Raw genomic sequence first — 26,082 nt, forward strand, 5'->3', positions numbered from 1 at the left:
AAAATTCGAGTCATTCGAAGAAAATTTGAAAAAATTTTTTTTTTTAAATATATTAAAAAAATATATTAAAAAAATCTAAAAAAAAATATTAAAAGTTCAAAAAAAATTTAAATATTCTAAAAGTTTAAAAATACAATAAAAATAAAACATTTAAAAACGAGCTAAAAAGTGTAAAATAAGGGCCTTAAAAAACGAACTAAAAAGTATAAAATAAGGGATTTTGTTAGCCAAATCTTTTCGATAAGCGATATTATAAATTAAAAACTTAAATGTAGAGTTGAAAGAAAGAAAAATTACTAATTTTAGTTATAGGAAAATGTTTGTAAAAAAATTCGTAAGTATTAAAAAAATTTTTTTCGAAAAGAAAAATCAAAAATTATTTAGATTTTTAATTTTTTTTTAATTTTCAGGTAAAGGAAAATCCTTAAGATGCTATATGAAGAAAAATCTGAACAAACTATCAAAAGAGGCACACGTACTTGTAAAAATTTATGATAATAAACGATTCGATTTTCTAAAAAAAAATACTTGGCGTCGTATTAAGAAGAAGTTACAGGTTATGGAACCCGAGGCCATTAGGCATTTTTCAACAATTTTGTTCTACAGAAATATCGGAGCCTGAAGTTGTGTTTTTTTTAGAGTTCAGTCAGTCTTTTTTTTCATAAGTCTCGTTCAGAGAGTTTTATAGACACATCTAACCGCAGCCAACAATGCCCGTCTAACCATTTCTATTTAATGTAAGTGTAATCCATAATATTTACATGCGAAATCCAACTTCAGATTGGCAATGCACACAATATGAGGAGATAAACTCATTTCTTGACTTTCAACGTACTAATAAGTGCAATTTAAAAGTTTAACGTTCAAAAAATTTACCAAAAAATGAATCCTTTGCCCAAAATTTAGCCCAATTTCGAACCACAGCGCTATAAAACATGCAGTTGCCCATCAGAATAGTATCGGAAAATCCACAGAATGGGAAAAAATGGTTTTGTTCAGGTCACCACAACATTATTGGATGCACTTTCATGTGCGTTTCTCATGTGTGTATGTATATAATATATGCGAAATTACATCACAGCACAACGAGTAAAAAAATGTAATAAAATTTTTGCTCTGGCATGCATTGCGAATTTAATAAAATCCCCATGTCGAAAGCAGTTTTTTGTCATGAAATGGCGAACGCTCGTGTTGTAATGCATGTAATCAATATTAATTTAGACACGTTTTTTGTGGAGTTTTTGGTTACTAATTGATGATTACAATTTTTTCCTGTGCTGCGTACAAAACTATCTACGACGAAAGAAAAAAAAATAGTTTATTCATAAATACACGAAAAAAAAATTGGGTTACAAATACGATCCCCATCCAATGTACATCGATGCCAAATTAGCAACGTTTGTGGCTTCGGTGATGCAATGATTGACAAGACCTACTGTCGAAAGCGGCGAAGTAGTTTGTCTTCCATCGATTTTAACGAATCCTTTTAAACGGAATTCGATTTGTCGTAAATTTTCCTCGGCGCCGGAATCGGTGCGTTCTTGTTGTAATAATTGCGCTTTGCTTGTAGTTTTTGTCCATGCAACAAGAGGATCGTAGACAAAAGGCTTTAAGACTGACATTAACGTGTTTCGTTGTTGTTGCATCGCTCGCATTGTAATTTCGCAACATTTTCGGTACAAGCCATCGACGCCCAAGGGTCCCATAGCCTTTACCATGTTATGTGTCAAGCGAAATGGGACAACTTCCGGTACATCGAACAATTCGCCGCGATTAAACAAGCAATTAAAGTCGACATGAACAACATCTCCGCACGATCCATCCAACAAAATATTCTCGCCATGCCGATCTCCGAGCCCAAGAACGTAACCAACCATCGACATGACTGCCAGAGTTTTGATGTAACCGCAACGAGCTTGATACCAATCATGAGGATTCGGAAAACGTTCACGAAACCAATTTCCAAAAACGAAGGGATGACTTGGCAAAAGCTGCGTTTCAAAAATTTGTTTTTTCTTGTCGATCGAATCTCTTTTTGTCGGGTAAATTTTCTTCAAATCTCGCATTGAAACGACTTTTCCGAGCTGTTTGTAGTAACGCATCACGATATTTCGATATGGCGTGACATTTTGCACCCATTCAATGAGGCCGCATTCGTCATTCAAGGGAATTACCGCATACGTTCGGATATGCAAGCGACGTTGTCTGGCATCCGTGTCTTCGAGTAAGATCTGCTTAATTACGTTGTTGAACTCCATGAGGCGGAAATCTTTGCGTAAGTCGTCCTTGGGTTTCATTAAAATGTCGTAATGGCGCCCGTTGCTTCCAACCAGCGTGATTTTCTTCGGTTTTTGGAGGGAAGTGAGGATTGAGGCACGATCTAAGATGTCGTGAATGTAAATTGGCTCATTTGGGAAGGGTTTGTGATGACTGGCGGGCTTGTCACGATCACGCGTTGGAGGTTTTACGATAGACATTTGTTCCTGAATTGGCATGAGGATGTCGATGTTTTTGCGGGTTTTGAAGTATGTGATGATTGCTGAAAAGAAAAAATGAGGTAAAGTTAATTTTTTTTAATTAATTAAATTTTTATTATAAAAAAAAAATTATTTGAAATTATTAAATTTTATAAAAATATTTTTTTTAATGTTTCAAAATTTAACAAAACGAAGTTTCTTCAAAAAATTTATTTTTTATATTTTTTAAAAATTAAAAAAAAAATTATTCAATCAAGAATTCTAAAATTAAGTTTTTTTTCGATTTTTTATTTTTTAAAATTTTTATTGACTTTTTTTTATTAAAAATTATGAAAAAATAATAAAATAAATATTAATATAAAAATAAAATGTAAAAAGTAATAAATTTAATGGAAAGTTAAAACATTTAATTTTCAAAAAAAAAAAAATTTTTGAAAGATTTTAAAAGAATTTTTTATTTTTTTTAAAAATTTAGAATATTAAATAACGAAATAATTTTTTATTTTTTTAAAACTAATTTTTTACTTTTTTTAAATTAATGAGTTTTTATTTAAAAAAAAATTTAAAAATTTAAAGGGAAAAATTAAAAATAAAAGAAATATTTATTTAAAAAAAAACAAAAATAAAAAAAAAATTACAAAAATTTTTCACAATTTGAATTAAATAAAAAAAAATTTTTTTTGTTAAATTAAATATTTTTTTAATTAAAATTTTAATAATTTTATATTATTTTTTTATTTTAAATTTAATTATTTTTTTAAAACCATTTTTCTATTTTTTAAAAATATTTTTAAAGAAATTTTAATTTTTTTTAATAAATAAAAAATTTAAAAAAATTAAAATTTTAAAAAAATAAAAAAATTTTTTTTCATAAAAATTTTTGAAACTATTTTTTTTTTACCTTCTTTTTAAAAGTAAAAAATGTTAATTATTTTAATTTACTTTTAAAAATTAATTAATTACAAAAATATTTTAAAAATTTAAGTTTAAAAATTTTTTTATAAATTAAATAAAATAACCAAACGTTTTAAAAAAAATTAAAATTTTAATTTTTTTAATTACTTTTTTAATAATTAATTCTTTTTTAAAAATGTATTTAATTATTATTTATAAATAATTTTTAATTTAAATTTTTAATAGGTCAAAAAACTAAAAATAAAAGAATTAAAAAAATTGTTTCAATAAATTTTAAAAAAAATTTTCAATATTTTTTTTAATTAAAATTTTTTTTTTTTTAATTTTTTAAATTAATTTTTAATTTTAATTATTTTTTTTTAGGTCAAGAAATTAAAAAAAAAATGTACTCACATCGATCCAACGCCGTAATAGTCGTCTCAACAGTCCCTCCCCTAAAACTCTCCTCAGGCAAACTCAAATTCGTCAACGTGATCAGTTTCTCCGTCAACTCATTGAAACTCCAGATAAACTTTTGCTCTGCCTGCAAATTCTTATCACACAAAATCTCCTTGCATCTTTTGACTCGATTCTCATATGTCGACTTATAAACCGCCAAAAACATCCACAAACTCTGCTGCGGATAAACTTTGATCAAATTAATGAGAATTTTCTTCAAAATCGTATAAGTCTCGGAATTCGGATGGCAAATACGACTCACGATCTGCGAAAATGCCGTAAAAAACATAAAAGATGGCAGCGCTTCGGTATAACGCATCATATACTGATTAATTTGATGCATATGTTGTTTACTCGCATTTTCATCCTTTCTCGCGGTGTAATCCAACCAAATTGTGAGAAGACGCGGCATGGATTGATACAAAAAATTACATCCGTACATGAGAGATTTCCCGTAAAAAATCATCGCACTCGAAATGTAGTCGTTTTTCAAGCGTTTTCCTTTTTGCGAGTCATCTAAACTATCGTGGAGCCTCTCAAAATATTGAGCATAGAGGAAATTTCCCTTTTCCTGCTGCGGGAACGTGTCCACGGACTCTTTGAAACACTTCAAATTAAATTCTGGACCGAATTTAGCTGACTCGGAATTATAAGCGGCAACTAAAAGACGAGCTTCGCCGAATATTTTGAGGTCTGTGGCGGATAAAAGTCGAACATCGCCCCCTATGGCTTGCATGGTGTCATTTATCCCCGTGTCAAGTACCTTAAAAGCTGTCGTTTGATCGCCTTTTTCCCATGAAAGCTTCGCTTTTTCGATATACAGCTCCGGGGGTTTGTATTTTTCGGCATTAAAAATGTACAAAGAGGCTTGTTCGAACATTTTTGCCTTGGAAGCAAGTCTCGTGCTCTCGACCCATAATTTTCCAATGCTCTGATTGACAGTTTCTTTCACGACATTCATCGCTCTTGGGTTGGAAATGAGTCTTTTTTCGAGTAAAGCCCACATTTCGTTCAAAATAATCCTCCGCAAGCACAAAAGTGGCTCCATATTATGCGAAGTTGGTTGCAAAAGTTCATTTCTCGATGCCCAATCGCTCAACATTGCCTGCAAATTTCGACAAACGGCATTTTCGTTCGTTTCTGACCCGATTTCGAGCATTGTTTCTTCCGCCTTTTGAATTTCCGTCAACATATGGAGTTTTAAAATCTGCGAATAGCATTTTTGGTAAATACTTTGTTCACTTTCGTGCGTTTTCAAGACCCGCAAGAGCGATAATCGGATGCGATCGATTTCCTGATCGAAGTCTTCGTGTTTGGAAGCTCGAAAATCGATCAAAAGTTGCCCACAGTTGATGCCCCAGATGTCACTTTCCTTAATTCCGGGTTCCTGAATCAAATTTTCGAGCTCATCCCAGCGACTGAGACGCCAAAGAGGCTCCGCGCAATTTGCTTTTAGCACGAGATCCGGATTATCGTCGGCGAAACGAGTGTAAAAGCTCTCCGAGACGAGTAACGCTGTTTCAGGTTGATCTAAACCGAGATAACATCCAACCATGTCCTTCATAATTGATGGTTCGTATTTTTGGAGTTGCATGATGCGTTCGAAGCAAACTGCGGACTCATGTAAGCGACCTGTGACGTTGTACATCAAAATTTGTTCCTCCAACGAGGGTTCTTCCTCCTTGACTGCCATGGCGCCCTCGACTGAATCAGGATCCAAGAGTTCTGCGTGGATTTTTGCTAAAAATGCGAGTTCGCGTTGAAGGCGACTTCCGGAGTCGTAGTTGATGTATTGCTCGATGTACCATAAGGCGCGGGCGTATTCTTCGCATTCGTAATTTGCGCGTGCCAACATGTTGTAGTCGAATTTTTCGATGAAATTTTTGACGCGTTTGTAGTCGGATTTTTCGTTGGCTTGCGGGTATTTTACGAGGAGCTCGCATAAGTAGCGTTCCAAGAAATCCAAGAGGCCGAAGACGATTTTGGCGCATTTGAGCTTCATGTTTTCCTCGATGGGGTCTTTCGTGGTAGAGGTTTGGGAGTAGAAAAAGTCGCAGGAGATGAGGCTTTTTTCGGTGTTTGAGGAGTCTTGCGGTTTTTCGGAGTTGTTGTCGTTTTCCTGATCACGCGGGTTGAGAATGTCTTCGAGAACGGTTTGGATTTCGCCGAAAATTTCATTTTGTGCCTGAAAAATAAAATAAAAATAATTATTAAATTATTTATTTTTTGAAGCCATTAATTTTTTTTTTGAATTATAAAAAAATATTTAAAAATAAATTTTTAAAATTAATAAAAATAATTATAAAATAATTATATAAATAAAAATTTTATCGAGCTTAAATTTTAAAATTAATTCAAATTTTATTAAATTTTAATTTTTAAAATAATTCTTTAATTATTATTGAACAAAAAATTATAAAAACGTACATTAAATCAAAATAAATGTATTTAAAAATTAAAATTATTTATTTATTATTTTTTTACTGAAATTTTTTAAAAAATTTTTTAAATAAGATAAAAAAATAAAAAAAATATGTTATTTAAATAAAAAAAATAATAAAAAATTAAATTTTGTAACAATAACATTTTTAGAAAATTATAAGTTTATTTTAATTTAATTACAAGAATTTTAAAAAAAATAAAAATTTTAAAAAAATTTTTATATATTTTTTATTAAAAAAATTGATAATTATTTAACTATTTTGAAAAAAATTAAAAAAGTTGAAAGATTTTTAAAAATCAAAAATAAAAAAAAATATTTATTGAGTCAATTGTAATAAAAAATATTTTTAAAATTATTTTTTCAAAAAAATATCAAAAATTTTAAAGAAAACTTTACTTTGAAAATATAAAATAAAAAAATTATTTAAACAAAAATAAAGAAAAAAAATTTTTAAAATATTTTGAAGGAACTTTTAATTTTCTTGCATCAAAATTTTTAATAAAATATTGTAAAACGTGAATTTTTTTAATTTTTTAATTTAAAATTTTTGGCGGCTTAATTATTATAAATATATTTAAAAAAATATATTTTTTAGTCAATGTATTTTTTTTTTTTATTTTTTTTGTTAATTTCTTTAGAACGTCATAAGAAATTTTTTATGTTAAAAATGTTAAAAATATTTTAATTTCGATAATATTTTTTTAATTCAATTTTTTTTCTATTTTTTTAACTTTTTTTTAAAAACTTTAATTTCAATTTTTTTTTAATCAAAAAAAAAAATGAATTTGAAAATTTTATAAAAAAATTAAAATTATTATTTTTTATTTCGAAATTGTTTTCTTTAAAAAATAATTTAAAATTGTTAAAAAGAAGCATTTAAATTTATTTTGAAAGTAAAATTAAAAATGTAGTAAACTTAGACATTGTGTAAAAAAATTTAATTTTCGGAGAAAAAAAAATATTTAATAAAATTTTCTTTTTATATTTTTAATTTAAAATTTTTGACTAATTAATTATTTCAAAAATATTTATAAAATTAAAAAAAAAAAAAAAAATAAAAATGAAAACCAAAAAAAAAAAAAATAAATAAATAAAAAAAAAATTTTTAAACTGTTTTTTTTAAAATAAGTAGCAATAAGTATTAAAACGTTTAAAGAAAATTTTTATCAATTTTTAAACTTTATAGATTTAAAATTTAATTTTAGAAAAAATTAGATAGGATAAAATAAAAAAAAAATAATTGAGAAAAAAAATTAAAATTGAGTATTTTAAAAAAAAATATTTTTTTTCAATTTTTTCAATAATTTAAAAAAAAATCAAATATTATAAAAAAAAATAAATTTTAATTCAAATCAAAAACTCACCTTCTCACTACTGGACAAAATCGCATGCAAAATAACATACGGAAAAATAGTCGCCAAAATCTGCGAATCTCTCTTCAAACTCGGCACAAACGCCTCCAACAAATTCCTCGTTTCCTCCTTCATGATCTGCTTAATTACCTTCGTGGCCCATATCGCAGCCCACTCTTCGCACGATCTCGCCGCATTACTCCCATAAATCGGATGCAAATCAATGGACGACGTTCTTCTCGTGATCGCCGTGTAATGCGATTTCAACAACGGCTCAATCTGCGGTTGCATTTTCTCGGGCATGGCATGCCAAATTTCCAGCTTTTGTCCTCTCGCCGGATCAACATTGTTCGAAATCAGGACTTCTTGGATGGCAAGCGCGAAACAATCGACATTTTGCACGTCCGATTGAACTTGGTAGGCGTGACAAAGTTTATCGAGCGCTAATTTTGCGAATTCTGTCGTGTGGATGCTGAACGCGAATTCGCTATGGGGTTGATAGTCTTGCGGGAGATACGAAGGTTCAAGAGCTCCGAGTTCGCCAAGACACTCGGCGGCGTATTTTTGGATGTTATCGTCGCTTTCTTTGCAGCAAATCATGAGATTTCGCAACAAACCTCCGAGAATTGGATGAATACTGGCGTCGTTTATGATCAAATTGTTGAGTTCCGTGCGATGCGTTCGGAGAATGTCCCGGAGGTATTTCAAGCCGAAAGCCTTGACGACGACATTTTTGTGACAAATGTGCGTCAAATATTCGTCAAGTTGCTCCAAAAATGACTTTCGATAGTTGCTGCTTTGCAATTTCACTTCAATGGCTCTTTTCAGCTCCTCGCGAATCGGAAGTTCCTCCAAGAAAAAAATATCCGTGAAATATTTGTTCATCAAACTGCTGTTCTCGACAATTAAATACGTGAAAATTTCATCAATTTCCGCCGGATAATTCTCAATAAAGGGTTTTAACGAGACAATTATCGCACTTAGCAACGGTCCAAGTTCCATCATGTCGACCGTATGCACAAAAATATGCCAAACTTTGATGCAAATGACGATCATTTTGTGATCATTCGTCCCCAAAGCGGTATTCAAGATCGTCATTATCTTAAAACGGAAGGGAGTGATTCGCTCCGTGCCAATTAACCGAATTATTTGACCCAAACTGAGTAACGTTTCTGTTTGTTGGTACTTGTCGCCGTTGATGTTCATCTCGAAATGCTTCAAAACTGCCAAAATGTTGTTGCACAAGTAGCTGGAAAGTTTGGAAATGGAGTCGGATTTGGTGTTTCCGGGATTTTGGAAGTGCTTGAAGATTTCCAAGACGCAGGCGGCGTTTGTGTGATAATACATGAGGATGTCGCTGACGGATTTTTCCGATTCGAAGATGACTTCTTGGAGGGCGGCGGGTCCGAAAATTGATTTTGCGTAGTCGATAAGCTGCTGGGCCATTTCGGGACTGAATTTTGTGTATGTGAAGGGGTAGGCGATGGAGAAGGAGACTTTTATTAAGGTACGAGAGTCGCGATCTAATACTGTGGCTATTTCGTTTAAGATGTCTTCGCATTTTTTGTTCTGAAATTAAAAAGATTTTTTTTTTAGTTTTTTAATATTTTAGAAAAAATTCATTAATTTTCACATTTTTTTTTATTTTTTAAAAAATTGGTTTGAGTTTTATTTTGTTTTTTTTTTCTTTTTTTTGAATATTTAAATAATTTTTAATTTAATTATTTTGATGATTAAAGTTTAAATTAAATTAAAAATAATAATAAATAATTAAATCAATAAAAATAATTTAAGGAAAAAATTTTTTTCAGTTTCAATTTTTTGGCAGTTTTGAGTTATAAAATGATTAAAAATGATAAATTAGAGCCCTCTGACAAATTTTTATCCATTCGGAGCAAGATTTGACAAAAATTGCTTTGACACAGTTTTTGACATGGTTTTTGACACAGTTTTGCTCTTGATTTAGTTTTTAAAACAAAACTGTGTCAAAGAAAAAAAAATTTTTCAGTTTCAATTTTTTGGCAGTTTTGAGTTATAAAATGATTAAAAATGATAAATTAGAGCCCTCTGACAAATTTTTATCCATTCGGAGCAAGATTTGACAAAAATTGCTTTGACACAGTTTTTGACATGGTTTTTGACACAGTTTTGCTCTTGATTTAGTTTTAAAAACAAAACTGTGTCAAAGAAAAAAAATTTTTTCAGTTTCAATTTTTTGGCAGTTTTGAGTTATAAAATGATTAAAAATGATAAATTAGAGCCCTCTGACAAATTTTTATCCATTCGGAGCAAGATTTGACAAAAATTGCTTTGACACAGTTTTTGACATGTTTTTGACACTATGTCAAAGTTTTGCTCTTGATTTAGTTTTAAAAACAAAACTGTGTCAAAGAAAAAAAATTTTTTCAGTTTCAATTTTTTGGCAGTTTTGAGTTATAAAATGATTAAAAATGATAAATTAGAGCCCTCTGACAAATTTTTATCCATTCGGAGCAAGATTTGACAAAAATTGCTTTGACACAGTTTTTGACACAGTTTTTTTTGCTCTTGATTTAGTTTTCAAAACAAAACTGTGTCAAAGAAAAAAAATTTTTTCAGTTTCAATTTTTTGGCAGTTTTGAGTTATAAAATGATTAAAAATGATAAATTAGAGCCCTCTGACAAATTTTTATCCATTCGGAGCAAGATTTGACAAAAATTGCTTTGACACAGTTTTTGACATAGGTTTTTGACACATTTTTTGCTCTTGATTTAGACAAATTTTTATCCATTTAGAGCAAGATTTGACAAAAATGGCTTTGACACAGTTTTTTTGCTCTTGATTTAGTTTTCAAAACAAAACTATGTCAAAGGAAAAAAATTTTTTCAGTTTCAATTTTTTGGCAGTTTTGAGTTATAAAATGATTAAAAATGATAAATTAGAGCCATCTGACCAATTTTTGTCCCTTTGGAGCAAGATTTGACAAAAATTGCTTTGACACAGTTTTTGACACAGTTTTTTTGCTCTTGATTTAGTTTTCAAATCAAAACTATGTCAAAGAAAATTTTTCAGTTTCAATTTTTTTGGCAGTTTTGAGTTATAAAATGATTAAAAATGATAAATTAGAGCCTTCTGACAAATTTTTATCCATTTAGAGCAAGATTTGACAAAAATGGCTTTGACACAGTTTTTGACACAGTTTTTCTCTTGATTTAGTTTTCAAAACAAAACTATGTCAAAGAAAAATTTTTTTTTCAAGATTTCAAAAATTTTTTGGCAGTTTTGAGTTATAAAATGATTAAAAATGATAAATTAGAACCTTCTGACAATTTTTTATCCATTTAGAGCAAGATTTGACAAAAATGGCTTTGACACAGTTTTTGACACAGTTTTTTTTGCTCTTGATTTAGTTTTTAAAACAAAACTATGTCAAAGGAAAAAATTTTTTTCAGTTTCAATTTTTTGCAGTTTTGAGTTAGAAAATGATTAAAAATGATAAATTAGAGCCCTCTGACATATTTTTATCCATTTAGAGCAAGATTTGACAAAAATGGCTTTGACACAGTTTTTTTTGCTCTTGATTTAGTTTTCAAAACAAAACTATGTCAAAGAAAAAAAATTTTTTCAGTTTTAATTTTTTTGCAGTTTTGAGTTATAAAATGATTAAAAATGATAAATTAGAGCCCTCTGACAAATTTTTATCCATTTGGAGCAAGATTTGACAAAAATTGCTGTGACACAGTTTTTGACACAGTTTTTTTTGCTCTTGATTTAGTTTTTAAAACAAAACTATGTCAAAGAAAAAATTTTTTTTCAGTTTCAATTTTTTGGCAGTTTTGAGTAAAAATGATTAAAAATGATAACTCAAAGCCCTCTGACAAATTTTTATCCATTTAGAGCAAGATTTGACAAAAATGGCTTTGACACAGTTTTTGACACAGTTTTTTTTGCTCTTGATTTAGTTTTCAAAACAAAACTATGTCAAAGGAAAAATTTTTTTTCAGTTTCAATTTTTTGGCAGTTTTGAGTTAGAAAATGATTAAAAATGATAAATTAGAGCCCTCTGACAAATTTTTATCCATTTAGAGCAAGATTTGACAAAAATGGCTTTGACACAGTTTTTGACACAGTTTTTTTTGCTCTTGATTTAGTTTTCAAAACAAAACTATGTCAAAGAAAAATATTTTTTTCAGTTTCAATTTTTTGGCAGTTTTGAGTTAGAAAATGATTAAAAATGATAAATTAGAGCCCTCTGACAAATTTTTATCCATTTAGAGCAAGATTTGACAAAAATGGCTTTGACACAGTTTTTGACACAGTTTTTTTTGCTCTTGATTTAGTTTTCAAAACAAAACTATGTCAAAGGAAAAAAAATTTTTCAGTTTCAATTTTTTGGCAGTTTTGAGTTATAAAATGATTAAAAATGATAAATTAGAGCCCTCTGACAAATTTTTATCCATTTGGAGCAAGATTTGACAAAAATGGCTTTGACACAGTTTTTGACACAGTTTTTTTTGCTCTTGATTTAGTTTTTAAAACAAAACTATGTCAAAGAAAAATTTTTTTTTCAGTTTCAATTTTTTGGCAGTTTTGAGTTATAAAATGATTAAAAATGATAAATTAGAGCCCTCTGACAAATTTTTATCCATTTAGAGCAAGATTTGACAAAAATGGCTTTGACACAGTTTTTGACACAGTTTTTTTTGCTCTTGATTTAGTTTTCAAAACAAAACTATGTCAAAGGAAAAAGATTTTTTCAGTTTCAATTTTTTGGCAGTTTTGAGTTATAAAATGATTAAAAATGATAAATTAGAGCCCTCTGACAAATTTTTATCCATTTGGAGCAAGATTTGACAAAAATGGCTTAGACACAGATTTTGACACAGTTTTTTTTGCTCTTGATTTAGTTTTCAAAACAAAACTATGTCAAAGGACAAATTTTTTTCAGTTTCAATTTTTTGGCAGTTTTGAGTTATAAAATGATTAAAAATGATAAATTAGAGCTTCCTGACAAATTTTTATCCATTTGGAGCAAGATTTGACAAAAATGGCTTTGACACAGTTTTTGACACAGTTTTTTTTGCTCTTGATTTAGTTTTCAAAACAAATCTATGTCAAAGGAAAAAAAATTTTTCAGTTTTAATTTTTTTGCAGTTTTGAGTTAGAAAATGATTAAAAATGATAAATTAGAGCCCTCTGACAAATTTTTATCCATTTGGAGCAAGATTTGACAAAAATTGCTTTGACACAGTTTTTGACACAGTTTTTTTTGCTCTTGATTTAGTTTTTAAAACAAAACTATGTCAAAGAAAAATTTTTTTTTCAGTTTCAATTTTTTGGCAGTTTTGAGTTATAAAATGATTAAAAATGATAAATTAGAGCCCTCTGACAAATTTTTATCCATTTAGAGCAAGATTTGACAAAAATGGCTTTGACACAGTTTTTGACACAGTTTTTTTTGCTCTTGATTTAGTTTTTAAAACAAAACCATGTCAAAGGAAATTTTTTTTCAGTTTCAATTTTTTTGCAGTTTTGAGTTATAAAATGATTAAAAATGATTAATTAGAGCCCTCTGACAAATTTTTATCCATTTGGATCAAAATTTGACAAAAATTGCTTTGACACAGTTTTTGACACAGTTTTTTTTGCTCTTGATTTAGTTTTTAAAACAAAACTATGTCAAAGAAAAATTTTTTTTTCAGTTTCAATTTTTTGGCAGTTTTGAGTTATAAAATGATTAAAAATGATAAATTAGAGCCCTCTGACAAATTTTTATCCATTTAGAGCAAGATTTGACAAAAATGGCTTTGACACAGTTTTTGACACAGTTTTTTTTGCTCTTGATTTAGTTTTCAAAACAAAACTATGTCAAAGAAAAATTTTTTTTTCAGTTTCAATTTTTTGGCAGTTTTGAGTTATAAAATGATTAAAAATGATAAATTAGAGCCCTCTGACAAATTTTTATCCATTTAGAGCAAGATTTGACAAAAATGGCTTTGACACAGTTTTTGACACAGTTTTTTTGCTCTTGATTTAGTTTTTAAAACAAAACTATGTCAAAGAAAAAATTTTTTTTCAGTTTCAATTTTTTGGCAGTTTTGAGTTGCAAAATGGTGAAAAATGATAAATATTAAAAAAAAGAAATTAAAATTTGAATAAAAAGTCTTACCTTCAACACCAACGGAAGCAACACAGCAATCATCATCTTATGATACCGCATCACAAAATAAACGTTCGTCTCAAATCCGAACAATCTCGGCAAATCTTTAATCGAATCCATCATCTTAACCTTCGACTTGCAATAATTTGTGGCGACAATATCCATCAAAAATCGAGTATTCGCCATTTTGTACCAATTAAAGACCTCATTTGGTCGAACTTGATAATTAAGGCAAATCGTTTCGATCGCTTTGAATGCCTGACTTTTGACTTTGGAGTCGTTTTTCACAAGAAATCTCAGCGCAAAACGAAAACAATCCAAAATTTCCGTTTCTGTGACGTCTTTTGTGGCAGAATAATTTTTTAAAATGAGCAAAAATGTCTCTTGATATTCCTTATTTTGCTCCGAAAAGGCCTGGTTGAGACTTTTGATGAGCTCGTTCAGTACTAAAGACTTGAATTTATCGATTGTGATGATTTTTGAGTCGCCCTCAAGACTTTCTAAGCGACTTTTTGTTTGATTTATGATAATTTTGAAGTTATTTGCAGCGCTTAACAAGACTTTCAAATGCGGAGATGACAAAATTTTGATCCAAGCTGCGATTTGTGGCTCTTCTAACATGAATTTGACATTTTTGATCAATTGTGGGATGATTTGCAACACTTGAAGTTGCGTTGCCGGATCTTGACTTGTGATGATTGGAATGTATTTTTCAATTAATTCGTTCAAAACTGCCCTTGTTTGGTCCGAAATTGTTATTTTTCGTAAAAATCCGTGATGTTTCTTCATTTTTTCGAGTAAAAAAATCACATTTTTGTTTTTCAGCTCCTGAAGGCAGATGCAATCCGCGTGAATTAAGCAATTTGGAGCAATTGTGAGAAATTTGTTGAGATCCGTTTTGGATTTGTAGCAAAGAACGAAGGAATTTGGCTCGGCGAGGTAAATTAAGTCTAAAAATATTTCAAGAAGTTCTTGACGGGCTTCGGATTTGTTGAATGCAGGCAAGAAAATTTTATCTCGAATCCAAGTGACGTCAATGTTGCTGTTCAAAATTATGTGCGGCGATAATTTGATGCAATTTTCGGCGATGGAAACGAATTCGGGATTTGTGATGACGAAATTTAATACTGAAGTGACCAAAGATTGGATTTCGGTGCTTTTTACGATTTTTAAGTTTAAGTTGAATAAGGAAATGAAGGATTTGGTCATTATTGTTATCTGGAATTCCTTGTCTGAGGCTTCGTTTTTGTAAAACTAAAAATAAAAAAATAAAAAAAATATAAAAAATATTAAAATTTAATTAAAATAAAAATAATAAAAAAAAAATATTATTTTAAATTAATTGAATAATTTTAATAATTTTTAATTAATTTAAATTATTTTTTTTTTTTTTAATTAATTAAATTAATAATTTTTAATTATTTTAAATTTAATTTTTAAATTTAATTTTTTTTATCAGATTTTTTTTAATAAAAAAAATTAAAATAATTATTTAAAAATTAATTTACTTCAAAATTTAAATAAAAAAAAATATTTTTTTTAAAAAAATTTAAAATTAAATTAATTAAAAATTTACAAAATTATTATAAAAAATTCACTTAATTTTCAAATATTTTAATGAAATTTTTTTACAAATGAAATTATTTAAATTTAAAAAAAATTAAAACAAATAAAAATTTAAAAATTAATTTAAAAAAAATTATTAATTAAAAAAAAAATTAAAAAATTATTTAATTCAAAAAATAAAATAAATTAAAAATTTTAATAAATTTTTTTTTAAATTTAAAATATTAAAAATTTTAAAAGCTATTTAAAAAATATACAAATTAAAGAAATTTAATTAAAAATTATAATTAATAAAAAATTAAATTTATTTTAAATTAAAATTAAAATGAAATTCACTAAAAATTAAAAATAAATTAAAATTATAAATTAATTTATAATTAAATTTTAAAAATTGATAATAAATAAAAATTATTTTATTGAAAAATTTCCATTTTTTAAATAAATTTTAAAAAAAATCTCACCTTGACGATATTTTGTGGCAATTTCGAGCTCAAAGCTGATCCAATACAACAAAAAGGCGACAACAGCAAATAAAACAAGAACATTTTTGGCTCTTCCGTTATAAAATTAGCCTCCAATAGACCTTTTAACCCTGCAAAAGCAAAATCCAGCAGCACAACAGCCATAAAATCGCTCGTCAAGGTCAATTGTGTCTTTGAAATTTGATTCAGCAAACTCGTAACGACTGCCGAAACGCTCGGTTTGAGTACTTTAAGTGCTTCTAAGCAACAAAAATCCATATTTTCCGGCAGTTTATCGTTCTTTTTCATGTAACTGACTTGAGATTGTCTCAAATTTTGCTCGTTCACAGCTTGGATGAGGCAAAAAATTTCTTTCCAATACATGAGAGATGCCTCAAGAGCTTCCAAAGACGTGAAATTGTGAGTTGAAGTAGTTTTTTGAGCGGCATCTTCGATAAATTTCACTAAATTTGTCAATAATTCACTTTCTCCGGTTGATTTTACTTCAGAAACGATCAATGGAGCAAATAAGGAACTCAATTCGGGGAGAATTTCCAAATATTCGAGGAAAGGAATGATGTTTTGTTTTGAAATTAGGTCTCCATCGTGATCGTCGTTCAATTTTTTCAAAGTTTTCTTCGCCAGCAACACGAATTGACGAATATTTCCTTCATCCGACTTGTTTTGGGAGAGACTTTGACACCCATTTGACATCCAAAGCAGCAAATTTTCGCAAATTCCTTCCACAAAGTTCGGTTCTTCGTGTTTAATTTTCGGAATTTCACGCAAAAACATTTTAATCCCAAAATAAATCGAGTCCCAAGTGAGTTTTTCCTTCGCAGCGACACTCCAAATTTCCTTATAGCGCATCATGTTGCCGAAACTGTTGACAATCGTCACCAAATGATCCAAAAACTCGTGCGAAAGCTCTTTGCTGCGCTGACAAATTCTCGTGAAGTAAGTTAAAGTCTCGATTTTCAGTCGCATCGAAGTATTTTTTGAATCGAAAATTTTTATGAACGAATTGTTCGTTTTTTCCAAGAGATCCGTGTGAGAATTGCCGATTAGACTGAAAATTTGAGCGAAAACTTGAGTTTGGGCAATCAAAATTGCGAGAAGAACGTTTTTGTCTTTGACAATTATCACAGTTTCTTTAATTTTTGCTTCCAAAAAGGGTTTTGCTTGAAAATTGTTTCCTTTGGCGAACGAAATTTTCGCTGGAAATTCTTGAGATTCGAGAATTTCGACGATTTCTTGAATAAAAGTAACCAAATTTTCAGTCAAGATGCGGAAAAGCTTCAAATCTTTTGATAAACAAGCAGCCAAAATTTCTGTGAGGAGCTGAACTGAAGCTTTTATCATCCTAAAAAAAATAAAAAATTAAAATAAAAAAATTAAATAATAAAAAAAATTAAATTTAATTAAAATAATTAAAAAATGATAAAAAAAAAAAAAAAATAATTTAAAAAAAATTTAAAAAAAATAATTAAAAAAAAATTAATTAAAAAAATTAAATTAAAAAAAAAATAATTTAAAAAAATTAATTAAAAAAAAAAATTAAAAAATTAAAAAAATTATTAAAAAAAAATGAAAAAATTAAAAAAAAATTAATTAAAAAAAAATTATTTAAAAAAAAATTAATTAAAAAAATAATTTAAAAAAAATTAAATAAAATTAAATTAAAAAAAAAAATTAATTAATTTAAAAATTTAATGAAAAAAAAATATTTTTTATTATTTTTTTTTGCAGGAAATTTAACTTACTCTTCATCATTCGGTGAATTCGTGACAGCCTGAATAATTGCAAAAATCAACCAAGAATTAAGACTCGATAACTGAACAATTCCTCCATCAACTTTTGCCAACACGCCAACATCTGCATTATGGACCTTCGAAAATAAGGTAAAAATTTTAAAATCATAAAAAAAATAAAAATTGTGAAATTCTTACCAAAGTATCCTTTATCATCAAAAATAACTTTTTCAAGTTGTGTTCTTGCTTGTCCTGCAAGTACTGCACGATAACGGGGACCAAAGTGTCCCACGTTTCCATTTTCAACACAAATCAATCACAAAATCTTTAATTTTTTAAGAAAAATCTCTTCTTCACTTTGATCGTGCCTTTGTTTTGATTTTTTGCGCTTAAAATTCCGATACTCGATCATCTGTAAAAGATCGAATCGAAAAAGTAAAAATTTAATTTTTCAAATTTATTGACGGTTGAAATTCCATGAAATACGAGAAAGGCGAGAAATTGATTGGAAAAAAATATTTTCTCGTTACGAATGAATGGAAAAAGGAGAAAAACGGAAGAAAATTCTAAAATGAAAAATACATACAAACCTAATAAACTTGAAAAATAAAAAAAAAAACAAAAAATTCCACATTCGAACTGCATTAAAATACGTAAAAAATTGCTCGTGAACACCGATGAAAATTCCTGATCCAGCACTCAATTGAACGTTATGTGAAAATCGAACGCATTCCGGTTAAAATTTTTATTCAGTATTTTGTTTATACTTTTTTTAATTCCTTGAAAAATTGGCAGAAATGCAAACAGTCGATGCATGGCAAAAGGTATCAGTTGGAAATTGGGGTGAGATTAAAGCGTATTTTGATATTTTTAAAAAACTTCTTTTATTTTTTAAATTTTATTATTTTTTTAAATTTTTATTATTTTTTTATTATAAAATATTTATTAATTTTTTTATTTTAATAATTTTTTTATTTTATTTTTTTTTTAATTTTAATTATTTTTAAATTTTTATTTATTTTTTAAAATTTTATTATTTTTTATTTAAAAATTATTTATTTCTAATCTTTTTTTTATTTCAATTATTTTTTTCATTTTAAATTTTATATTTTAATTTTTTTTGCTTTTGATTTTTTAAATTTTATTTTAAAGTTTACTTATTTTTTTTGTTTTTAAATTTTTATATTTTTTTTTTGGAAAGAAATTAAAAAATTAAATATTTTTTTTATTTTTGATTGAAATATTATAATTATTAATTTAAAAAAAAATAAATTATTAATTATTAAAATTGAATTATTAAAAAAAATAATTTTGTTCACATGACTTTCAAAGAATTATCAAAATTTTAAAAGAAGCAAGCAACTTAATTATTTTTTTAAAAAAAATTAATTTTTGTTTAAAAATTGTCAAAAATGCTCCCATTTTATATTTAATTTTTATTTTTTCGATTTTTTTTAACAAAAAGTTAAAATAATAAATTAACTGCCTTATTTTTAAATTTTTATTCTAAAACTTAAATTTTTTATGAGTAAACTGCTTTTCAAATAAAATTAAGTTTTTAAATTTTTTTAAAATATTTTTAAATTTTTTAAAATATTTTTTAATTTTTTTTTAATATTTTTAATTTTTTTTTAATTTTTTAAATTTTTTTTTTATTTTTTTATGACTTAAATCATAAATTTTTTTTTTAGAAAATTTTCAAAAAAAAAAATGAATTTTTTTTCAAAACTCAAAAAAAAATTTAATTTTTGACTTATTTTAATTTATTTTAAAAAAATATGAACAGACAGACAAATTTCTGAAATTTTTCTCAAAATTTTTTAAAACCCAATTTTGATACAAAAAAAAAACACATCTGACTACCTCGTGCTTGTTGTGTTACAGAGAAACACGTACACCTCTTGTACACAGGGAAACATAAATAAATCCAATAAATAAATTATTTATGCTTCATATGAAAATAGAATAACATGAACACGCGGCTTGATGCACACGTACCGATCACACTCCAGAGGCAATTTTACGTGCTTTTCACAAAAATGCCACAACAACTGAAATTGCACAGACACACACACACGAGAAAAAACCACAACGCAATTTCAAATCATTGGCATTAATTTAGAGATTTATCTTGTGAACTACGAGCAATTGCATTGGGGCCCTAACCTGCGAGCTGCACAAAAATGTGCAAATGTCCATCGAGACGATTAAAATAAATGAAAAAGGGGATTTAACGACAATGACAACTATTTGGAGAATTTTTCGCTTGGTTTTTCAAACACGCACTCACGTCAATTTCGAGTGTGTGTGTAATTATTGTTGTGCTCGCGGCGACGATAATGGCGGACATTTGCACGTTTCTGCCACTGCGAATAAAATAATTAATAAAAGTTTAATCGCGATATTAAAATGATTATTATTATTGTTTAGCGTGACAGTTATTTGACGTTTGTTTGTGGCGCAAAAAAAAAGTTAAAGTTGGCGCCATTATTTCCGCTAAATTTCCCGCGTCTTTGATGACATTTAATTTATCTCCATTGCGTCATCGGGAACCGCAAACACGCACACTAATCCCCGTTCCGGACAATAATTCACCTTTTATGGCGCCTTTAATCGCCGAAATATTTATTTAATTCAACACTTTTCAATCGATAACGACACGCCATAAAACCCCGACAAACATTTTAACACTCAATTTCGCACGGATCTTCCATTTGGCGGGAAAAAATGCAAGTCAAATGATGATAACACACACACTCATAAATCCTTGTCCATTTTCTTCATTCATTTATTTCAATCTACCGTAAGGGCATCCGAATATAAAACGAAACACATTCTCGCTCTTTATCGCCGACAGAGAGAAAAAAAAATACATGAGCAGATAAATAAAATGGAGTCAGTGAATGTGTTTGTGTTAATTTTATGGCGCGTGAAATTTTGATTGATTTGCTGTTCTATGGGGCACTTGCCCCATCCGTGTATAGCGTTTTGTGCGATAGATAAAATAATAATTGTAATAAAAAGTGTCACACAAATCTTTTCTCGTTAATATCGCATTCAATGTCATCGAACGATGATGATCATGATGATGATGAGGAGAATAACGAAACGATGGATTTATAGAGGAAGAAATTTGAAAGTTTTCGTTAAAAAAAATAATTTAAGCGCTTTTTTATGAAATTTTATTTTTTAGAAAATGAAATGAAAAATAAAATTAATGAAATTTAAAAAATTATAATTTAAATAATTTGAATTAATTTTTTAAATTTTTAATTTAAAAATTTAAAAGTTATTAGAATAAATATTTAATTTAAAATTGGAAAATTTTTAATTTAATTTGACCAATACTAATTGCCTTACGTAGCGCCAAAGTTAATAATTTAATTTTATTAAAAATTAAAGGATTTTAATAATTCATAAAAATTACAAAAAACAATATTTTAATTAAAATGTTAAAATTTAAAAAAAAAAATTTTTAATTTAAAAAATTTTTAAAAAAATTTTTTGACTTTTTTAAAATAATTTTTATAATTCTTAAATAACTCAAAAGTTGAAAAATTTATAATTAAAAATAAATAATAAAAAAATATTCTGTCATTTATTTTTTTTAAACTTTATTTAAATTTTAGAGCTAAAAATGTTGAAAAATTAATAAAATAAATTTAAATTAAAAATATTTAATAAAAATAAATATTTAATAATTTTTTTTAATTCTTTTAATTATTTTAAATTTCTTAAAATAAATAAATTCAAATTTTATTAATTAAAATTAAAAATTAAAAAAAATATTTAAATGAGTTTAAATTTTATTTAATTTGGTTTAAAATAATTTAATTAATTAAATTTTATTTTTTATTTTTTTCGAATAATTAATTTTTTTATTAATTAAAAAAAATAATTTCAATAAATAAAAAATAAAAATTAATGAAAATTTTTTAATTTGGTTTAAAATCATTTAATTATTTTTAATTTAATTTATTTAAAATTTTTTTAAATTTTTAAATTAATATTAATTTTTATTTTTTTTAAATTTAATATTTAAATTAAATTAAATTTAATTAATTAAAATTCAATAAATTAAATTTTTAAAAATAAATAAAATTAAAATTAAAAATATTTATTCAAATAATTTATTAAATAATAAAATTAAAAATTTATTTAATAAAATTATTTATTTTTTTTAAGTATATAAAAATAATAATTTAATTATTTAAATATTTTATTAAAAATTATTTATTTTTTTGTTATTTTTCAAAGTTAATTAAATATTAAAATTATTTTCTTATTTTTTTCAGAAAAAAAGTAAGAGACAGACAAAAAATCATGCAAAAAATTTCATTTTATCCCAAAAATGCACAAAAACTCCAAAAAACGTGGCATTTTTTGATTATGTAGGACGAGATTTATTGTCAATAAATCGGTCGAAAAAGAGATCTCCTTCATGATTGACGAATGAATGCTCATTTAATGACATTTAATAAAAGAAAATTCCGAAGATGAGCTCGAAAATGTTTTAATTACCCTCTTTTATCATTTGTTAATTATTATTTTTTGTTTGCTTTTTTTTTCTCGCGCGATCGAAAATTCAAATAAATTAAATGCGCATTATTTTTCAAACTTGGTTGGTGTTGCACAGAAAAAAAAGGTGCAGGTGTACATTAATTTACCGTAAAATATTGGCAATGAATAAAATAAAAGACAACATCAAATAGAAATTGCGAGACCTCCGGATAAAAAAATCGCAAAAATTGAAGGAAAAATCGCTGTTGGAGGTTTCACTGCGAAAATTGTCAGCTTGCTGCAAAATAATTATAATATTCTGCTATATTTTAAAATAGGTACGCAAATTGTTGGTAACCAATCACTATTTATACGTACGGAAAATAGCAAAAAGGATTTCCTGTTATTTTATACAAAATTTTAATTTAAATCGTTCATTTTGTTGTTTTTGCTGCTTGCTGCCGAAAAGACACAAAAAGAGATTTTAAATGCAACATTCGCATTGCATTTATGGCACAGCGAGGCAAGAGGACAGAAAATAAATTATTCCTAGATGGGAGCGATAAATAAAAACAATGATTACATTCCAATTAGGTTTAGACACTTTTCGATGTCGATCGGAGATAAAAATACATCAAAATTGTTCATTTAAATTTAAAATTTACAGAAATTTGATTTTTCCTTGAAATTGAACGAGCGGTAATTATGGTGATTCGAAATCAATTCAAATTGAAGTTTTTAATGAAAAGCTACATTTCATGTTAAATATTGTTTTACAATTCAATTACACATGTTTGTAATTTATGCATGTTAGTTTCAATTTGTAGCATCAAACTCTATAATTAAGGCAAATTGTTTCGGAATGATTAAAATTTTTGATTTAAATGTTCGTTTATTTTCTGGTCAAGGGTTTTCGATTCAAGGTTGACTTATTTCATGAAAATTTTGTATTGCTTGAAAATAAATTAATAAGATTAATTAAGAGTTTAGGTAATATTAATTCAATAAAAAAAATTTTAAAATAATTAAAAAAAATTTAAAATAATTAAAAAAAAAAAATTTAATAATTTTTTAATTAATTTTAATTTTAATCGATTTTTTAAATTTTATTAATTTATATAGCTTTTAATTATTTTGTTTTTTTTTATATAATTAAAAAAAATATTTTAAATAATTTAATTTTTTTATTATTTTTTTTTAAATATTTTTTCATTTAAAATTAAAATATTTTTATTATTTTAATTTTATTAAGCCAGTTATTTTTTTTAAACAATTTATAAAATATTATTAATTAAATAATAAATTAATTTATTTAATAAAATAAAAAAAAAAAATTTATTTCTAAATACATTTAATTTTTTTTATTTTTTTTTTTTAATATTTTTTTTTAAAATTAAAATATTTTTATTATTTTAATTTTATTATAAGTTATTTTTTTTAAAAATTTATAAAATATTTTTTTTTAAATAATAAATTAATTTATTTAATAAAATAAAAGTAAAAAAAAAAATATTTCTAAATGTAGAATTTAAAAAAATATTAATTTTTATAATTTTCTTTTAATTTTTTAAATTTTATTAATTTATTTTTTTTAATAAGCTTCAATTCTATTAGAATATTTTAATTTATTTTTTTTTTTAAAAATAATTTATTAATTTTAAACAATGAATTTATTAAATTGAAGCTTTGTATTAGAATTATTTAATTTATTTTTTTTTAAAATAAAAAATAACTTAATTAATAAAACAAAATAATTAATTTATTTTATAAAAAGAAAAAAATTATTTGATTTAATTAATGAATTTAAAAAAAATTATAATAATTATTTTTTTTTTAATTAAATAAATTGAAAGAAAAATTATAAAAAAATTTAAAATTAAATATTTTATTGTATTAAAAAAAAATGTTAATTAGTTTACTAATAATTAGTTAATTTTATTTAATTATTTTTTTTTTGTAGAAAAAAAAACTATTTTAAAATATCATTTGTCAAATATTTATTTCCTTCTCATTTTATTTCATGCAATTTTTTTTTGTCAATCACTCCAAATTTTCATCTCTTTTTCAACTTTGATTAAATTTTTTTTTCCAATATCCAATGTTTTTCTTTGTAAATATTGTTCTATTTTTTTGTCATTTTATTATTGTCTGGCTATCATGTTCTCTATTTAGCAACAAAATTGCATTTTCAAATCCATGAATTCCCATGAAGGTTGCACAAAATTGTTTCCATGTAAATTTGTCTGAACATTGACTTTGATTTTATGAAATGACCAAAAAGTTTATTTAAATTTCGTTTCCAATGAAACTTGAGCTTTTGCCGGGATTTGCTGTGAAACAGAGAACAAAGAACGGATTTTCATCATTTAAAAAACAAAAAAATCAAAGCAAAATTTTTTTCTATATGAATTTTGTGTCCTTTGAGTCTTTTTTTGTTCTCATTTTTTCATATTTTTCGAAAAAAAATTTTTTTTAATACTTTGTGCGATCCCACGTCAATCCTAATGTTCATCATCATCAGTTTGACAAACAAATACACAATAATGGCAACAATGTATCTGAGTAAAAAGCGCGGCGGCGGTGATTATGGTATGCTGAAGTGCATGTCGCTAGATTACAAACAAAAACATTTTCAATCCATTCATTTAATGAAAAATTGTGACGACAATTTCAGTGATTGTTTTCTCTTGTTTGCTCGTTTAAAATTTATAAATAGAGGAAAAAAAGATAATGGCACGCATTTTTTTTTCTCTTTTTTTTCATATGAAGCACGTATGAATCTCATTACTAATGTTTCCTTTTATTTTTAATTGTTTCTCGTTTTTTTTTTCAATGTTTTGTGTCAAAGGCAAATCACATGAGATTTTTTTTCTCATTTTTTTATAATTTATTATTAATATTGAGCATTAAAAATGGATTAAAACAATAGAAAGCTTTTGCGATGTCCATTTTAATAAATTTTCGTTAATTGACTTTTTTTGAAATTCGTAAAATTAATTTTTGATGATTTTTATTCTGTGAAACTAAATGATTCATATAATTAAATAAGTTGTACAAATAAAAAAATTGAGAAAATTTTTTTTGGTTATGCAAATAATTAACAGTTGTGTAAATGAAGACGTTTGATGTCAAATATTTTTGCAGAAATTTTTTAAAATATTTTAAATTATTAAAATATTATTAATTTAATTTAAAAATATAAAAAATAATTAATAAGTTAATAATTTAAAATTATTAAATAATTTTTTTTTAAATTAAATAAAAAAAATTAAATTTTAAATTAATTAATTTAATTTAATTAATTTAAAAATTTTTTTTATTAAATAAAAAAAATGACTTAACTTTTAAATAATTTTTTTACCTCAAAGTTTTTCAAATAATTTTGTTAAGTAATAGTATTTAAAATAATAAATTAAATTTATTTTATTTTTTTTTATTACAAATCAATTCATTCTTATCTTATCATAAAATTAAAAATATCTATATTTACACAATTCAAATTTTAAAATATTTTTTTTTTACTTTTTTTAATTTTTAAATTTAATTTTAATTTTGATTAATTAATTAAAAATATTTAAAATTAAAATAAAAATTAAAAATTTTTAAATTATTCAAATTTTTACGTAGAGCTTATGAAAAAAAATATAAATATAATATTTATAAATAAAAAAAAAATATTTTTTAAAAATTTTTTAATGGTTTAAGGTCAGTTTTTGTATATTTTACAATTTAAAAATTATTTTAAATTATTTAAAAATTTTTTAAAAATATTTTTTTAAATTTTTTTCATGAGCTCTACACAAAAATTTGAATAATTTAGAAATTTTTATTTTAATTTTAAATATTTTACCTTAAAAATAATAAATTTGAGAAAATTATAATAAAAATATGGATAAAAATATTTTTTTTTAGAAAACAAAATCAACCTTATAACTTCAAATGTCAGTTAAGACTAACGTTCAATGTAACTTCAATAAGGAAGTGTTTATTGAATAATTCTGAAATTAATAAAATTATTTTTATTTATTATTAATTTTTT

General features: G+C 25.4%; 1 protein-coding gene across 1 annotated transcript; it reads right to left on the minus strand.

The window, feature by feature from the left end:
• Window positions 1-1,294: 1,294 nt before the first annotated feature.
• LOC134829119 (serine/threonine-protein kinase ATR-like) lies at window positions 1,295-17,904 on the minus strand. Its single transcript, XM_063842116.1, has 7 exons — window positions 17,742-17,904; window positions 17,556-17,680; window positions 15,793-17,155; window positions 13,775-15,019; window positions 7,638-9,194; window positions 3,786-6,015; window positions 1,295-2,539 (listed from the first exon to the last, which is right to left on the minus strand). Exons 1-7 carry the CDS (start codon window positions 17,841-17,843, stop codon window positions 1,350-1,352), a joined length of 7,812 nt encoding a protein of 2,603 aa, XP_063698186.1. The 5' UTR covers window positions 17,844-17,904; the 3' UTR covers window positions 1,295-1,349.
• Between the last annotated feature and the right edge of the window lie 8,178 nt (window positions 17,905-26,082).

The sequence above is a fragment of the Culicoides brevitarsis genome, chromosome 2, assembly GCF_036172545.1.
Source record: "Culicoides brevitarsis isolate CSIRO-B50_1 chromosome 2, AGI_CSIRO_Cbre_v1, whole genome shotgun sequence".
Taxonomy (NCBI): Eukaryota; Metazoa; Arthropoda; class Insecta; order Diptera; family Ceratopogonidae; genus Culicoides; species Culicoides brevitarsis.

What these genes read in the sequence shown, in the direction of transcription:
- LOC134829119 (XM_063842116.1), bottom strand. Translation starts at nt 17,843, where the DNA reads ATGGAAACGTGGGACACTTTGGTCCCCGTTATCGTGCAGTACTTGCAG. An exon ending in TGATGATAAAGGATACTTTG is followed by an intron (nt 17,681 to 17,741) that starts GTAAGAATTTCA and finishes TTATTTTCGAAG; the next exon opens with GTCCATAATGCAGATGTTGG. An exon ending in TTTTGTCCAGTAGTGAGAAG is followed by an intron (nt 6,016 to 7,637) that starts GTGAGTTTTTGA and finishes TTTATTTTTCAG; the next exon opens with GCACAAAATGAAATTTTCGG.